At 42.0% G+C, this 17,847-nt stretch overlaps 1 protein-coding gene across 6 annotated transcripts in view; it reads left to right on the top strand.

The window, feature by feature from the left end:
- Window positions 1-16,629, top strand: part of myo1cb (myosin Ic, paralog b) — a 30,964-nt gene extending 14,335 nt beyond the window's left edge. For 3 of the 6 annotated variants that reach the window (XM_028961592.1, XM_028961596.1, XM_028961594.1), the window contains exons 2-32: window positions 4,308-4,463; window positions 4,955-5,070; window positions 6,426-6,624; window positions 7,125-7,205; window positions 7,450-7,629; window positions 8,115-8,213; window positions 9,278-9,391; window positions 9,561-9,632; window positions 9,775-9,894; window positions 10,228-10,298; window positions 10,486-10,591; window positions 11,196-11,276; window positions 11,387-11,478; window positions 11,689-11,783; window positions 11,904-11,950; window positions 12,047-12,127; window positions 12,577-12,682; window positions 13,040-13,157; window positions 13,360-13,473; window positions 13,580-13,656; window positions 13,778-13,846; window positions 14,056-14,140; window positions 14,233-14,392; window positions 14,484-14,567; window positions 14,654-14,747; window positions 14,833-14,888; window positions 14,974-15,109; window positions 15,329-15,399; window positions 15,492-15,589; window positions 15,692-15,791; window positions 15,943-16,629. In XM_028961592.1, coding sequence (XP_028817425.1) covers window positions 4,308-4,463; window positions 4,955-5,070; window positions 6,426-6,624; window positions 7,125-7,205; window positions 7,450-7,629; window positions 8,115-8,213; window positions 9,278-9,391; window positions 9,561-9,632; window positions 9,775-9,894; window positions 10,228-10,298; window positions 10,486-10,591; window positions 11,196-11,276; window positions 11,387-11,478; window positions 11,689-11,783; window positions 11,904-11,950; window positions 12,047-12,127; window positions 12,577-12,682; window positions 13,040-13,157; window positions 13,360-13,473; window positions 13,580-13,656; window positions 13,778-13,846; window positions 14,056-14,140; window positions 14,233-14,392; window positions 14,484-14,567; window positions 14,654-14,747; window positions 14,833-14,888; window positions 14,974-15,109; window positions 15,329-15,399; window positions 15,492-15,589; window positions 15,692-15,791; window positions 15,943-15,969 — 3,105 coding nt within the window. In that variant the 3' untranslated portion in view covers window positions 15,970-16,629. Of the gene's footprint in view, window positions 1-4,040; window positions 4,149-4,307; window positions 4,464-4,954; window positions 5,071-6,425; window positions 6,625-7,124; window positions 7,206-7,449; window positions 7,630-8,114; window positions 8,214-9,277; window positions 9,392-9,560; window positions 9,633-9,774; window positions 9,955-10,227; window positions 10,299-10,485; window positions 10,592-11,195; window positions 11,277-11,386; window positions 11,479-11,688; window positions 11,784-11,903; window positions 11,951-12,046; window positions 12,128-12,576; window positions 12,683-13,039; window positions 13,158-13,359; window positions 13,474-13,579; window positions 13,657-13,777; window positions 13,847-14,055; window positions 14,141-14,232; window positions 14,393-14,483; window positions 14,568-14,653; window positions 14,748-14,832; window positions 14,889-14,973; window positions 15,110-15,328; window positions 15,400-15,491; window positions 15,590-15,691; window positions 15,792-15,942 lie in introns of those variants that run through there. The other 3 variants (XM_028961593.1, XM_028961597.1, XM_028961595.1) reach the window with 3 other exon arrangements.
- The last annotated feature ends 1,218 nt before the right edge of the window (window positions 16,630-17,847 follow it).

A 17,847-nucleotide genomic window follows, 5' to 3' on the forward strand; every position in this document is an offset into this window, starting at 1 on the left:
AAATGGCGCGTATTTACTGCAGCGCATGGATGAACGACTTGAACAAATGCAAAGATAAGATTTTGGACCGCTCTAGAGTATTATTGCCTGAACACGAAAGCATGGACGTAAGGAACCGCATGAAAGGCCCTGTCGACTCCTCAGAGAGTGGAAGTAGTTGTTTTCTTGTTAATGTTGCATTGGTTTTACGACTTTACGTACATACAACTTCTTTGGTTAAGTTCTGGAGGGAAAATGTATCTGAAAACCGCCCCAGGTCGGCGATGGGTGAAAGTTTGTGTTCTGCACCTGTGCAAATGCTTCAAAATGCATTCACTGTGTATACACAGTCCTGCGAAAGGTTAGATAATGTGCCTGGTGTGGTTTGTCCCTCACAGACACACTCAGTACACTCAGTCCCGGTTTATCTGTTTCATTCCGAGACATTCTGATGGCAACGCCAGTTTCTGCTGATGACTGGCTGAAGTCATTCGAGTTTCTGCTGATGGCGCTGGTTGAAACTTGTTCAGGTGATGACATGCCTGTAAGTGGACACATCACTACAGAGAAACATGGCCTGCATCCTTTGCTCTTCATGTTCTAATCCGCTAATCCGAGTAGTAACTAATGGGCTCTAATTCATTTCATCATGACAGCCACTCAGGATTTGGCAGTCTTGGTGGCTTCAGCTCCGTTACTGCACTCGACCTGTCCCTTTGTCAGGGTGGCAGCTCAGCGTGTGTCCGTGTGCGAATGTCCTGCTGATACAGAGCCAGTTACAGCTGTCTGAGCCATTTGTACCGCAGCCTGACACGGGCCAGCTGAGAATGTAGGCCCCGTCCCGGCCCATCCCAGCCAATCGCGGCGTGCAAACCGCACCCCCAGCTGTACGTCCGCCATGGGACAGGACCTCATAACAACCCCCGAGGGACGTCGAACCTGAAGCTGCCCTAGGACAACGGGGGTTATATTCAGCACTTATTTGTTCTGCAGCCGTTCTGCTTTTATTATATACGCTGTTGACCCCGGGCCGCCATTCAACTTGTGACTCAGCTCAGCGGAGAGCCTCTGGGAATCCCCCCTTGCTGGAAAAAGTGCCTCCTTAGTGTTTTTATTTTGTCGAGTCAGTGTTGCCGCCGCCGCCATCGTATGCTGAAGCCACACAATACCCCTTTCTGTTTTGACAACTGCACATTTGCGCTGGAGGCCAGTAGATGCCCCCGTTTCTGTGAAAAGACGTTCAGGTCTGGGACAATAAACCGATATATCAGAACAAGATGAAAAACTGTTCAGACTATGATGGAGGCAGTTTTTAGGAAACCTTGTTGTAATCACAAGCATCTGCACAAGATGATCATTTTCACAAACGAACGAGAAGGAGCCAACCAGTGGTCATCATCAGAACTCTTTCGGGACTGTTGGAATACCATCCACACGGATGAACTTCAGATGGTTCAGAGAAGCCGAGAATGTGAAATTCTGTCATCACAGGTCATTGCTTTTTTTCATTTTATTATGTTGACTGCATAACCTACCTTTTTTTTTTTTGTTTGCTGAGCCTTCAGCTTTGTTGTACACTGTAATGATACTTCTAACAAAGAAAGACCCACAAAAGTGACAGTGTGATGAAACTTGAATCTCTATGATTCAAAATTGAGCAGTGAATGCTAATATCACAATACCTGTTGCAATACCTGTTTTTTTTTTTTTTGGTTTTTTTTTTGAATGCTGTTCAAGATTTTTGCCTTGAGGGCTTTTCCATCTTCAGTTTCACAAATCTTGTCTTTGTAACACCGACATCTCTCCTGCAACATATTGAGTATCACTGTTCTAGTATTGCAATATATTGATTTATCTGCTGTGGTCGGTCACATGTGGTTCTCTGGGCCTCAGGAACATCATGACTTGAACCTCTGAAACAGTTTGTTCTTGCTGGCATATCATCTCTGGGATATTGATGCCGCTGCAACTCGATAAGCCAGTGCTGACGGTGCAAATTTTTTTTTTTTAAACCAGCCTGTCCAATGAAGAGCTTTTTTTTTTTCAGGCTTTCTGTCCTTGCTGCATGTTGTGGCCTGTATGAAGGTCAAAGCTCTAAGAGCTCCATTGTGTTGCTGAACCACACGCCCCTTTACCTTTTACTTTACTGGATCCCGAGATGAGGAAAGAAGGAAGAGAGATTGATTGGGGGAAAAAAAACAAACGGGGGAGTAATTTATGAGAGCATGAGAGCGAGAGAAGAAAAATCAATCAGTGAACAGAAGAGAGATGACCAAACGCTCATCGCTTAATCACTTGGTCAATACAGTAAAAATTTCACCAGCTCAAGTAACCTCAACTTTAATATAAATGTAAGAATTTTATTGCTTTATTATACAAATTAATCTTAGAACCATGTCTACAAAACAGAGACACAAAACAGAAAAACAGAAAATAGTTGTGTGTGCGTGTATATATGTTTGTGTGTGTAATTACAGGTCTGGGAAAAAATATATGAGACAACTATTTTTATGTCAGCCAATCATGTACATGGATGAGCTACTGATTTAAATAATCAGCTCAACCTATTCTCTTTCAAAGGTCACTGGTCATCATATTGCTCTGTCTCTTTCTGTGTTTGTGGGTAGCAGGCCAACACAAACCTAATAGGCCTGAATTGGTGAGATGTGAGTGGAGTGAGGTGAGGTCTATCCTTCATCTCTGGCCTCCATGTAGTTCCTCTTACCCTGGAAAGTGTGACTGCTCGTAGGTGTAGGTAGCAAGTGGGTGTTGGTGCTTCGCCTGTCCAGCACAAGGCAAGGGGGAGATGGTGAGAGCAGGAAAGCAGAACTGTAAAAGCACAATGAAGTCATGGAGCAGGGGCTCTGAGAACGTAGAGAGGAAAGGGGGTATGGAATGGGGGTTCCTTTCTCATTAGACCGCTTGTGTTGGCCCTTTTCCACCATTCTGCAGCTGTAATATCAGGACGTTGGAGCTATTGTATGTGAAAGGAGATCATCAGATAACTCATGCCGGAGCACATTAATGAACCTGTAATGAGCCCTTGGAGAACATGTGAGGACCGGCGGCCCTTTCGCAGGCTGGTGAGGCACTGGATGACCCGGGAAAAGCTGAGTCACACGCACAGAGATAATGTTAACGCTCCCATTCAACATTCCCTGAAATGACAAATTAGGAAATAGGCACGTCTTTCTAAACAGTTGTTTCAGAATGTTCCTATGACAAAAAGCTCAGTACAAATTCAGTCACCAGTGTTTACATGCTGTACACATGGGAAAAGGATGCCTTCTTGTTATGCCTCTTAATTGCATTATGCGCATTCATTATTAAAAACCAATTCATGCACGAAGAAGGATTTCATAACCCTCACACACAGACACAGTACGGCCTCCATGCTGAAAGTCCTGCTGTGTTAGGCTTTGTCTCGGACCGACTGTGCATGCACATTACGTACGACTGAATAGTTGATGCTGGGGTGTTTGCATAAGGGTAGTTTGTTTAGGGAAAATTTAGCCGCATTGTTCCACCATTGTTGACCATCTGTCATGTCCCTTATTGTGGCTTTATTATGATCCAATTTGGCGAGAGAAAGAGAGACTGGGCGTGAGGCGCGGGCTTCAACTAAAACAAAAATGACAGAGTTGACTGGTTATGAGTGTGATCACCACTTGGATCTTGACGTTCCTATTGTTCCCTGTGTTCTAGAAGGATGTTTGGCAGTTCGTATTTTTTTTTTCGTCTGCTCCAGCCCCACCTGTCCTTAATTAAAAACCTTCCTCAGGTGCGCCCTCCCTCTCCAGAGGGCCAGTTCTGCTGTGTCAATATCACAACAACAGCCCGGGCGCTGCATGTTCGTGTGTGTGTCGCTCTGACAGCGTCTCAGCATCTGAGCAAGAGTTTGTGTGTGTGTGTGTGTGTCGCCCAAGGGCCGCATTACAGTAAATCCTCTGTAGTCAGTATTACAAAGAGGTCTTCACTGATGTGAAGTGAGTTCTCGTGGAGGCACAAGCGTGTACGAGCTGCCTACAACATCCTAGAACTTTTTTTTTTTTTTTTTTTTTTTTGGGAACGTCGCGGAGGAGGCCATGGATCTGAGTCTGATTCGCAATCAGATGCGCAAAACTCAGGCCACCATATTTGAGAAGGGCTTTGCTCTTGAGCTGAGGGATGTAAGTTTTCACTGTCTGGTGCAGTTGGGACATGCAATCTTTTCTTAGTGGTTTTACATGTATTATTGTTAGGGCTGCTGCTTTTTAACCGTTTTTTTACTTTCTTATATTTTGATTCTTAAACATCTCCATTTGGCTGTGCTGCTCTCCCATCCCCAGGCGGTGGTTAACGACGGGGTGCGTGCAATGATGGAGAGCGCCCTGACGGCCAGAGACCGGGTGGGGGTCCAGGACTTTGTCCTGCTGGAGAACCACACCAGCGAGGTGGCCTTCATCGAGAACCTCCGCAAGAGGTTCAAGGAGAACCTGATTTACGTAAGACTACGCCATCACCCCATCTTCTCTTATACTGGAATTTGAGTGGGATCCTGGCCTGTATTTCACTGGGCCTGAGACAGGCGGCAAGCTTGCTAAGCTAAAACACCATATTGTAAAACACCATTGTTTGAGTTGTTTGAAACTAAATACACACACGGGCTGGTTAGCTGTTTAACTGTGGCTGGTAGAGGAAGAATTCATTTTAATTTCTGTTGAGAAAATGTAGCGCGAAAAATGCCCTATGTCTTATTATCATGTGTCTCATTAGCATATTAGATATTCCCTGTCAGCTAATTCAATTTTCACAAACTTTTCTACTTGGCTAAGTAGTTAAATTCTTCTTGTGTTTTGACTTGTTACTCTGGTTACCAGCCATAAAAAAATACTTTTGAGAGGGACCTTTAATATACTTGAAACCGACCCATCTTGATTTTTCTTTGGTTTGCTTCAGCTTTTCGTGATTTTTTTTTTTTTTAACAACCCTTCAGACCTACATTGGTTCAGTGCTGGTGTCAGTGAACCCCTACAAGGACCTGGAAATCTACACCAAGCAGCACATGGAGAGATACCGGGGTGTCAACTTCTACGAGGTCTCGCCCCACATGTGAGTAAGAGATTCCGAATTCCCTCCCACCTCAATAGGCATCAGACTGATAAAGAGCGCATCAGCACCATGTTTACGTGCCCTGTTGACACGGTTGCTAGGTGACGTGGGGATTCCTTCGAGATGTAGGCAGTTTGCGGGCGTCGTGAAAGTGGAATGGCATCATGAATTGAGGCTCTGGTGTGAGCTCATCGTTCCAAGACTTACCTCGTGATTTCCTGTCTCTCTAGTGCGAAGCCGAATATTTATGGTCTGGCCAAGTAGAGGGCTGGTTTAGTGTTTTGTCAGGTAGAAAGAGAGAGGAAGTTCTTTATAATGATACACTGTGTAGGAGGAATTAAAGCGCTCTGGCCCATTAGTGGATATCTGTGTAGTGGTTATCTTAGCTTGTAGCAGAGCCTGGAATAACAAATTAGATCGTCAGTGGACCACTCTCAGGTCATGATGACAAATGGTTTCCTGAACTTATGTATGCATAGTGGTGGGAAACACAGAGTATCATGTAATACAATGAAAACCATTGATACACACATGATAATGATGAATGTGCAATACATTTTAGGATATTTCTGATCGGTACAGACCTGATAAGTGTAGTAGTAGTATTGGGTGTCTACAAGTATGACACTTAACTCTAAAATATCATATTGTCTATAAGTGGCTTTGACTTCTAAATTCAGATTTTTTTTAATCACTGCATTCTGTCTTAAAATTGCCTTCAGCTCCTCCCTTTGTGTTTAGTAATAATGTACCAAATGAAGGATCAAATTATGTTGTCATTGTTTTTTGCAAAATATGCTTTTCTGCAAAAGCATATCTGGTTTATTGTTCATTGTGGTTTTTTTAATATTTCCAAAGCATATTGTAATATATAATGATTGGTTCCTCCAAACTTATCATTATAGACACTTGTCATTATTCATGTGGATATGAAAAAATAGAGAGTACTTTGATTCTAATCTACAGTATCTCACAAAAGTGAGTATACTCCTCACATTATTAAATCTTTCCTTGGGACAACACTGAAGCTATGACATGGTAGAATGTAATGTAGTCAGTGTATAGCTTGTATACATCCATAATTGGGCACAATTTGGACATTTTCACTTAGGGGTTTACTGTCCTTTGTTGCCAGCAGTTTAGACATTAATGTCTGTGTGTTTAGTCTGTGTTGTCCCAAGGAAAGATATCATAAAATATTTACAAAAATGTGAGGTGTGTACTTTCTTCTCTGTGATAATATATCTGTGTTTAAGGCATTCCACCGACTGTAGAACGTCTAACAGACAATGCAATTTGCATCAAAAATAATAAGAACAATAATCAAGTCCCTTTTCTCTGTCTCTGCCCTGTAGCTATGCCATTTCTGACAATGCATACCGCTCCATGCGCACAGAAAGGCGGGACCAGTGCATTCTTATTTCTGGGGAGAGTGGGGCTGGCAAGACAGAAGCGTCCAAAAAGGTCCTCCAGTACTACGCAGTCACTTGCCCAGCAAGCGGGCATGTGGAGACAGTCAAGGACCGACTGCTTCAGTCTAACCCCGTGCTGGAGGTAAGATCCCATCCGCCAGAAAATGCATGCTTACATTCGGCTTCCTAGTTCACTAGTCTTCCTGGTGCAGAATGGCCTTGTATATGTGGATGAGGGGTGCGGTGGTATTGGTGGGTTTTTTCTTTTAGGAGTTAAATCTGGGCACACCACAGGTATAGCTGGCTGGCAAGTTCACTCATGCTGGGAGAAGAGTGTCCGGGTTGGCATCTGGACCCCCATGTTTGGTTTAGGAGTGCCATTAATGTGTGTGGTGCGTTTGAACTGCAGTTCAGTGGGCAGGATGTCTGAGAATGCTGGTGTGCGCAGATGCTGCACTTTGGACCGGGGATGCTGTTGTGTCCAGATGTTTGACAGATGTGCAGGGGTGCAAAGTCAGCCTTGTAAACTGCTGCCGCCCGAGAAAGAGAAGAGATCACAGCATGCCTTGTCCCTCGCTTTGTCCATCTCTTTCATCTTCTGACTTTTAATTCACTGCCACTTTCATATATTCTTACCTTGAGGCTTTTGGAAATGCCAAGACCCTGCGCAACGACAACTCCAGCCGCTTCGGTAAATACATGGACATCCAGTTTGACTTCAAGGTGAGATCATTTAAAAAAAAAAAAAAAATTTTTTTTTAAAGAAATGCTCAGAATATTTTTCTTTATTCGGGATTATAACTTTTTTGTGTTTACACACCCTATTCTTTTTCCTCATGTGAATCTCCATGGTTTTTGGATTTTGGGGTTGTTTGTCCACCCCGCCTGTATATATGCATGCTTCCCTCAGCAACCCAGCGTCACTCCCTCCTCTCGCTCCCCCTGCTCCTTCTTTCCCCAATGGCAGGGTGCTCCAGTTGGAGGCCACATTATCAACTACTTGCTGGAAAAGTCTCGTGTTGTGCACCAGAGTCACGGCGAGCGCAACTTTCACATCTTCTACCAGCTGATTGAGGGTGGTGAGGAGGACCTGCTGCGCAGATTGGGCCTGGAGAGAACCCCTCAGCAGTACCAGTACCTAGTCAAAGTACGCACACACACGAAACAGACACACACAGAGGGCTATACCCCCCCTCCCTCCTGGTGTTTAAAAGAGGAAGTGTGGAGTTGCCACCCCTGCTTCTATGTCTATCCGCTGCCTGCTGAGAGTCAGCAGATCTCAACTGATTGCTGTGTTGTTACTCCTCCACAGTGTTAAGTTTAATCTTGTCAATCATTTCTGTGTAATGTTACACTAATTGGTCTTAAAAGATTTCTTTTTATCATAAATGTGACATACCTGTAACATGTCTGTAAATTCCTCATAAATAAGAATAAATTAAAAACTGTAGATGTTTTTATAACCTGTATGGTTGACCTGTATGGTTATGGTTATGTGACAGTTTAAATGATTGTGTTTCTGTGACAGGCAGAAAGTGAAAGACATTTGGTGTATGTGATACATGCGTTTAGCTTGTTTTTTGTAGAGCAGCTGGTAAAAACGTTCTGTGTGTGTGTGTGTTTTGGTTTCAGGGACAGTGCCCCAAAGTCAGCTCCATAAATGACCGCAATGAGTGGAAAGTTGTCAGAAAGGCCCTGACTGTCATTGGCTTCAGTGATGATGAAGTGGAGGTAAGAGAGACACAATTATTGCAGCACCTGCTGCCATACCAGATCAACAGGAAGAAGCTACAGGAATAAAAGAATTATTAATTCTGTTAAATTTCTGATGGCTAGTTTCTCAACAAAGCTATCTAGACAGGTTATGAAAGTGCCGCTATCCATAATGGCAGTAGCAGGCTAAAGCTATTTTATCCAATTCAATTCTGCATCAGTTCTCAATATTGGCAAGTGTGCAGTAACTCCCACTCAGTTCTAGCATTCTAGCAATTTTCACAGATTCAGCTTCCAAACTGTCTGACTGTCTGTGTCAAAAATATAAAGGTGGTCTGAAGCCACAGTCCCTGAGCAAGACACTTATCCCTGAGTGTCTCCAGGGGGACTGTACCTGTCACTACTGATTTTAAGTTGCTCTGGATAAGGGCATCTCATAAAGGTTTTAAATATAAGTATATGATCATTTTAATAGTTATTGTACTTTCACTTTTGATGTTTCAGTACATTTTAAGGAAAATAATCATGTCGATATCTAAACGTACTTTTACTGCAGAAAATTTTTACCTTGGTTAATCTGGCTTGTATGGAAATTTTGCATTATTAATTTCTGAACCAGCTTAATTTCCCCATTCCCCAGGATGTAAAACATATGATACAATCTTTTGTCAACTGTCTTTGAAAGCATCTCAACCTTGCCTCGATAAGGATGTTGTTTTTCAGAAATCTTCAAATTTCTGCAATTTTTTTTCACTGTATTTTGCTTTTTTGTGCTGAGACGGTGCAGAGAGCTGGTGGGTTTAGGGCTGTGGCTGTGAGGGTGATTGATTGTGTGGTGTGACGCAGAGTTTGGGCTTCCAGCCCATCCTGTTGCCTGTGAGATACACAGAGGAAAAGGGGTCGATTGTGTGTGCTTGATAGCATCGTATTGTGTCTCCAGTGGACAAGCACCCTTAAACAGTGAAAGATAACATTTGTCCATGCAGCCATTTAATTAACATTAATCTTATCTTCACCGGGCTGGTGGTATTTTCACCACATTTCCTACAGATTCTGACACCCCCCCCTCCTTCCTCCCCTAGGAATTGCTGAACATCATTGCCAGTGTGCTACACTTGGGGAATGTCCAGTTTGGAGGAGAAGACGGTGGGAATGCTTACATCACCACAGACACGCAGATTAAATATCTGGCCAGGGTAACGGATTAACTCCACGTTTCATTCATTGTTATTATATTATACAGTATTCGTTTTTCTAGTCATTAAGTAGTGTAGTAATGTGAAAGTGAAGTGATCGTCATTGTGATACACAGCACAGCACATGGTGCACGCAAAAAAACATACTCTGCTCTACGTCCTATTGCAGTTGTTGAATGTGGATGGATCTGTTCTCAGAGAGGCTCTCACACACAAAAAGATCATTGCCAAAGGCGAGGAGGTCAGTAGGAAGTTGTTAATATTATGTTGAGTGACATTTCCAGGGTGTGCCCATGTGATGCATTTTTATATCTTATTCAGCAGGCTCATGACTTCCTGTGTGTGTGTGTGTGTGTGTGTGTGTGTGTGTGTGTGTTTGGTAGCTGATGAGCCCACTGAACCAGGAACAGGCAGGCGCAGCACGGGACGCTTTGTCTAAGGCTGTGTATGGACGCACTTTTACCTGGCTGGTCAACAAAATCAACGCTTCTCTGGCCTTCAAGGTGTCACTTTACTATCACATTTCAAACATGGCAGGCAGTTTCGAGCTTGCTTGCGTTCATGTACTATTTTGCAATAGGCTGACTTCTGATGTAATTGGGTGATTTATAATCAATGTGCTAAGGAAATGCCCCCCCACCTTCCCATCCAGCTCCAACAAAACCTTTCTGGGAACAGACTTGGCTGTCCCTGTGTCACAGGAAGTAGCCACTCAACACTTGATAGCGTGCTGAATGCATGTGGCCTCAGCGGAGGACCTGATATTTGGCTCCCCCTTGTGGATATTGTACACATTTTCCTTTTTTATTTTTAAGTGAGTCAGTTTTGTTTTGCAGGAGACCAGTAAAAATGCATCTGTCATTGGGCTTTTGGATATCTACGGTTTTGAAGTGTTCCAGAACAACAGGTAGATCCGTCCACTTACAATAATTCAGCCTTCCTTTAAATATCAGTTTGAGAATTCCTTTTTTTAAATACACTGCCATGCAAAACTTTGATTTGAAATCAATGTTGAGGCATTAGAAGTATCTATTTCCTTCCCTTAAGTAATCTTTTGACTCTCCATTTTCATGACTCTTTCTTTTCCCCTGTAGTTTTGAGCAGTTCTGCATCAACTACTGTAATGAGAAGCTGCAGCAGCTGTTTATTGAGCTAACCTTGAAGTCTGAGCAGGAGGAGTATGAAGCTGAAGGCATCACGGTGAGAAAACACAGCAACACACACCTGCAACTTTGATTCTACTTTCATACCTAATTATAATTAATATTTTTAGACATCGTTTTTATGCATTGACTGCTTGCATTTCCATACATAGACCTTCCTTGCACAGTACATGCACCACTAATTTTGTATCAATCCATTAGCAGTAGATATGGAACTGGGAACATTATTTAAAACTGCATGCGCTTCGTCTGTTTTGTAGCAGACAGTGAGTGGGGTGGTGGGAGGGTCGCTGTGTGCGTCTGCTGTCACAGTGCATCACAGTGCCCAGTGTTGCTCACTGGAAATGTTGATGTCACACTAACGTCTCAGTCCCCACCTGCTGTCTGAAAAGATGGACTGTAATCCCCTGTGGGCGTGTCTGCTGGGGGCTAAGACTGCTTAAGTTCCGGGATTCCTTACATTCCATATCAATATTTGCTTTTATAAAACAACAGTAACTAATGTTGTAGAACTGTTGAAAAAAACATTTATTTATATAAAAATAATAATTCTAAATATATGTATATTGTTTTATAAACGAAAATCTACTAGAAAGAATTACCAGGTGCAGTTTACTTTGATTGTTCTATTCTTTTTCCAGTGGGAACCTGTGCAATATTTCAACAACAAGATCATCTGTGATCTGGTTGAAGAGAAGTTCAAGGGGATCATCTCAATTTTGGTTAGCATGTTTGTCATTTTTGCTTTTAATTCTCACTTCCTCTGTGTTGGGATTGCTTATTGTTTTCTTCCATTCACTCCTCATTTTTTAATTCTCCACTTAACAATCAGGATGAAGAGTGTCTTAGGCCTGGGGATGCTAGTGACCTCACATTCTTGGAGAAGTTGGAAAAAACTTTGGGGGGTCACGCCCATTTTGTGACGTAAGTTCATTCCCCTCTCCGATTTATATCAGTTCTGAAAAGCAGTTAGACATTGTTGGAATTCCAATTGGACCATTCAGACCAAATTCCAGTGCAACATGGCCATATCTGCCCAACATCACAAAATCAAAACATTCCTCAGTCAAGACATTTTCTATTGAACAGTACATTACATTGATCCAATGACATTATTTGTCCCTTTGGTTCCAGTCACAAGCTGGCAGATGGGAAAACGCGAAAGATGATGGGCCGCGAGGATTTCCGAATGATTCACTACGCTGGAGAGGTCAACTATAATGTGAATGGTGAGTGGTGGGACCGAACTTTTCAAAAGATGGGGGAGAGATATGCAGGCCTGGAGTATTTAGTTTATCATCAGAGTTCAGTTGAGTTTTTTCATCGGTTCCTTTCACTCTATTTTCCAGGTTTTCTTGATAAGAATAATGATCTCCTGTTCAGGAACCTGAAAGAAGTAGGAACACAAAGCTTTTAAAGGATCATATCTATCAGGTTAAAGATTTTGGATTGAGCTGATCTGTCTGTGTGTTTGGTTGTTTGCCAATTGTAGGTTATGTGTTTATCTGAGAACAAGATTCTCACCCAGTGCTTTGACAGAGAGGAGCTGACGGACAAAAAGCGGCCTGAGACGGTAAGAATGAGAAAACAGTGCTGATCAATCGACCAATTGTTTATAAAATGACTTTCCCAGCGGCTTCGGCCTGTGCTAAATGAGATGCAGGAATCGTTGGGAATCTTTGCTTCGCTGCCTACAATGAGAAGAATGCCCTGACTCCTAGTCGCCCACCATTTTATCACTTTTTCCAAGCAGGACTCGTCACTCTTTTACCCACAAGGCTCTATCCCATTGGCTGGCAGTGGGTGGGCTGCTGCTGTTGAGTGTTTGTATGCACTGTTGATCTGTTGAGGGGCAGGCGTACTAACTGCCTTCCACCCCCTAAGTTGCACACACGCAGTCAGTGCCTGGGCAGATCTGCACACTGGCAGTTGTGTTTTGCCCGTCTCCCTGCTACGACTCTTTGCTCTCGTTCTCAGTGTCCTGTGTTCTCTCTTGACTCCTGTCATTGTTGCTGCTTCCAGGCAGCTACACAATTTAAGAACAGCCTGGCTAAGTTGATGGAAATCCTGATGTCTAAAGAGCCGTCGTATGTCCGCTGCATCAAGCCCAACGATGCCAAGCAAGCAGGTATGTGAACCACTGCTGATGTCTGTCTGTTTATTAAAAATGGGATGGGTTGAGAAAGTAGTGTAACATGCGCCATGTGAGTAGTGACCTCAGAAAGGCACAGTAGCCTGGTGTTTGTGTTTTTGTGCTATGTAGACATTCAGTACAGTATCGCCTTTGTCTTTCAGCCTATCAGTGTCCCAATGTGTGTGGGCTGAGTGGCCCTTTTGTGTGTTATTTATTGTTGCTGTCTAAGTTAGTTGCTCTGTTTTTTGAGGTGGGTTCTGGTATGATTTCTTGGGTTTTTATTTGCCAACACATGTACTTTGCTTTTGTTGTGGCTGTTCATCTCGGAATGACAAACCCCACTGTCTGCAGGGCGCTTTGATGAGGTTCTAATACGGCACCAGGTGAAATACCTGGGACTGATGGAGAACCTGAGAGTGAGGAGAGCTGGATTTGCATACCGCCGGCGCTATGAGATCTTCCTGCAGAGGTCAGTATCTGACAAAGGTCACCCTACACATTCATTATAGCCTTCATTGACGATTTCCCACCTCATTACCTTTTCATTGGCAGATTTAGTCATAAAAACAGGATTCAAAAGTATGGGATTGTTGTTCATGATCCCCTTGGCCACCACAACCCTTACAGTGTTTTTTTGTTTTTTTTTATTGAGTACATTTTTGTTTTTATAGGTACAAGTCCCTGTGCCCAGACACCTGGCCAAGCTGGGACGGCCGTCTTGTAGATGGGGTGTCCACACTGGTCAAACACCTTGGATACAAACCTGAAGAGTACAAGCTCGGCAGGTTGGTAAAATGTATTATTATTATTATTTTGTGAATTTGTGAAGAAACCTAACAATTATACTTTTTGTTTTGTGCTTATGTGTGGTTATTTATTTATTTTAAACAGATCCAAGATCTTCATCCGTTTCCCGAAGACACTATTTGCCACAGAAGATGCCTTAGAGACGAGGAAGCACACTCTAGGTAATAAATAATTAAAATCTAAAAATACATTTCTATAACAACTTTATTTATATATATATATATATATATATAAAAATTGTGTGTGTGTGATAATATTCTGTATCAATGTGAATTTCCACAGCAACCAAACTGCAAGCATGCTGGAAGGGCTGCCGACAGAAGGCTAAGTACCGCAAAATGAAGCACTCTGGTAAGGCAGCTCACTGGTCTGTCTGCCTGACTTTTGTTTTTTTATTAATTACTTTGTCTATTGCTAAGGAGTTCCTGGACTACAGAAATGTATCAAATAAATTAATTTGAACTGGCTTTCCTGTATTTGCTGCTATACAGTGACGCACCACTGGATGTCTGATGTGAGGTGATCAAGCTAACAATGTATTTTTTTGTATGAACTAACAGCTATCCTTGTGCAAGCATGGTGGAGAGGCATTTTAGCTCGTCGGCAGGCACAGCGTAGGAGGCAGTCTGCCGATGTCATCCGGAGGTGTGCGCGCTGTTTTAATACATCTATAAAGATCATGGCTTATCTTTAAAATTTGAGTATTTGAACTCTAAACCTTCTTTATATTCCCACAGGTTCATCAAGGGTTTCATCTACCGCCACCAACCACGTTGCCCAGAAAACGAGTACTTTCTGGACTATGTGCGCTTCTCCTTCCTGATGAATCTGATTAGGAACCTCCCCAAAACAGTCTTGGACAAAAGCTGGCCCACTCCTCCACCTGCTCTTGTTGAGGTATCCCAACTTTTTACCAACCCAGCAGAGCCCTGAGCTCAATATCGTACTGCTCAGATGATGACTTGACCAAAAGTGTGTGTCTGAACAGGCATCAGAGCATCTCCAGAGGTTGTGTATGCAGAACATGGTGTGGAAGTACTGCAAGAATATCAACTCAGAATGGAAGCATCAGGTATGGGAGAACTGAAGTGCTTGATTATTGCAAGGTTGGCAGTTTAATGCTGACTCCCATTTTTTATTTACTGCATCTCAATCTAGCTGGAGCAGAAAATGGTCGCAAGCGAAATCTTCAAGGACAAGAAAGACAACTACCCTCAGAGTGTATCCAAGCTTTTTGTGAGCACCAGGCTAAGTATGTTCGTTTTTGAACCGTGGCATATTTTCATACAAATTAGTCAAACTAGAATGTACTAATCAGTCTCTTGTCATTTCTTTAGATTGGGAAGACATCAACCCTAAATTGCTCCAGTCTCTAGGGAGTGAAAAGATGAAGGTAAGACCAGAGCAAGCACTATATCACTGCATTTAACATTGTATGAGTTGTATTACGAAAAGATGTCCAATCTTTATGTGTGCAGTATGCAGTCCCAGTGACCAAATATGACCGAAAAGGATACAAATCACGGTCCCGTCAGCTCGTCCTCACTGGAGACAGTGCCTTCATTGTGGAAGATGCCAAACTGAAGCAGCGTATCGACTACAGCTCTCTGAAAGGTGAGAAATTAAGGTCAGAAAGGTGTCCATTTAAACTGGGTATTCAGGAGTTTAAATTGGAATTGTTGCATGGACTAGTCAGACAAGCTTTCCTCAAAATCCAAGCTTTCCTTGGACGCAGCTGTTCTGAGCATAAACAGTAGTGAATGCTGCTTTGCTACATTGTTGCAAACTGGTATTACTAACAATGGCTTTCTTGGTTTCATGCCTCTTCCACAGGGATCTCTGTCAGCTCTCTCAGTGATGGGATGTTCGTGCTCCATGTGACCTCTGATGATAACAAACAGAAGGTGATTACAAAAGGTTCTGGGGACTGACGGGATGTCCCCTTCAGTGCGTTTGCAATAGATTTCATGTACTACTTTAAAATCTCTCCTTTTAGGGCGATGTGGTGCTTCAGAGTGACCATGTCATTGAAACGCTAACAAAAGTAGTTATTTGTGCGGACAAAATCAACAGCGTCAATATCAATCCGGGAAGGTCAGTGTGTTAGAATTCTTTAGTGCTGCCTTGCTCCCAATTTATGTGTAATATGTGGCAACATTTGAGTAAGCTTCTAATTTTAATGACCTGTCACTACAGCATAAAGTTTTCCATTAACAATGGAAAAGAAGGGATCATTGACTTCACTGCTGGCTCAGAGCTCTTAATTGCCAAGGCTAAGAATGGCCATCTCTCTGTGGTAAGTGTTAATAAGTAATTAATTCTTTTGAATACTGTTCTGCACTGTATAAAATAACGTTGTACTGTTTTTTTATGTTTATTATATTTAGTGCAGTAATATTGATCAACCAGATTACATTTTTATTATTTAATTTCTATCCACCCTTTAGACGGCTCCTCGACTCAACTCAAGATGATGGGAGCCACCAGGAACTTCCTGACTCCATGCGGAATGTCATTCCAGATCTGCTCTCCTGTTCAGCAATCACTGCACACAAAGCTCTGTGTTTTTTGGAGATTAATACTGTTCTTTGAATGTTGTGATTTTTATATTTGAAGCCAAGGAATAACAACTAGGTGTGTATTTTCAGAATCTCTTACTTTTCTGGGGGGAAATAAATTGTTGGAAAGATAACCTTGGCTGTTAAGGAAATTCAGGGTTAAATGTGTTAAATGTGTTCACTGTTAATTGTCCCCCTCAGTTCACTGATTATCTCTTTGTGCTTGGTCTCCATGCAGATGGATTTTGCCTCTAGAGAGGAAGTTTAAATGTTAAAATGTTTTTGAGTTTCACCAATGTGGGGATTTTACAGACTAAATTAGCCTGATTATTTTTCTTCTGAAGGGAATGCTGTTCTCATGAGGCCTGTTTTGGTGTATTGGACACTTGAGGGGTTGGGAATGTTAAGGAAATTCTACTCTGGCCCTACAAACTGATGCAAGAGTTCCTGACCTCATTGAACAGAAGTGTTCACGCACATGCAAAGTTTGAGGTTCAGGAAGAAAGTCTGAGGAAGATAGGGGAGAGGGGGGAAAAGGGTATAAGAATGTGGTTAAGTAAAAAAAAAAAAAAAAAATTTGCTTAAGTCTTGTAATGTATAATGTGCCTTTTTATGTACTAAATAACTAATTAATATTGGGATACGTTTGTTGGCAATGACATTTACATTACAAAGAAAGTCTTGCCCCCAAAATATTGTTTGTTTTTTTTCCCCAAACACAAACCAAATTCAGCAAGCTTCCCGATGGTTACTGTAGGATCAGTAGATCGTCACATGGGTCCAGTGATCTTTCTTCAATCTCCGCTGGGCACATTATATATAATTTTCCCATTCATGGGTTAGGTCTAGTCCTACAATAAAAGCAATTTTGAATGGAGAACTCCACTTTTTAATCTAGGACTAGGTTTAATCCATAAATGAAAACTGGCCCATTGAGCCTTCGTATATGCTTAACACTACACCCAGACTTAGACACAAATAGACAAAAGAGGGTGTATTCTTTTGAGAAAGGTTTGTGTGTATATAGATATATATGTGTGTGTATATATGAAAAAGTGCAAAGAGGAAACTGAGCGTTGCAGCCTCCAATATAGTGCGGTACTCAATCTGCTCAGGTAGTGAACTTGTTATAAACTGAGGCACCAAAGAATTTATTGCCTTGTGAAGTCAAACAATGTACTATGCAACTAGAAGGCTTAAGAAATTGAATCGCCACTGACAGAATCTCATCTGTGAGATTCTTTTAAAAGGACACTAAAGTGCCATGCCTTGGTTTCAATATAACGTCGTTTCAAAATTAATATATTTTTTTCGAGCAAACACCAATTTTCTTATAATGTCAAAAACAATTCTGCCTCCATATGACTATTTTATACTGTTTGTGTAATCTATGAATATTCAAGAAAATAATATTTTGAAAGCATGCTTCTCAAATGTAAGCCCATAAAGCAATACAGAGGAATTAGCAACCACTGATTAATCAAAGAGCCATTATTTGGTGGGATTATTTTTATGTTGTGGTCAGAGGCTCCAAATTAGTGCCTACTTGTTTTTAGGGATTACTGGGGCATCCTGTGACTCAATAAGACGCAACCAAAAAACCTCTTAGCCAAAATGTCCCATGACCTTTTCCTGCATTTTTTTTAATGTCCCCCACTACAAATCTCCATATTTTCCAAATATTTTACCCAATTTTTATTGTATAATATCCACAAAATCGCGTTCACCTTTTGATTATTCTGTGCACAGGCCTTTTATGAATGTACAACAAACTTAATTAATAAAGCACTAAAT

This window comes from Denticeps clupeoides, chromosome 19 (assembly GCF_900700375.1).
Source record: "Denticeps clupeoides chromosome 19, fDenClu1.1, whole genome shotgun sequence".
Classification (NCBI taxonomy): domain Eukaryota; kingdom Metazoa; phylum Chordata; class Actinopteri; order Clupeiformes; family Denticipitidae; genus Denticeps; species Denticeps clupeoides.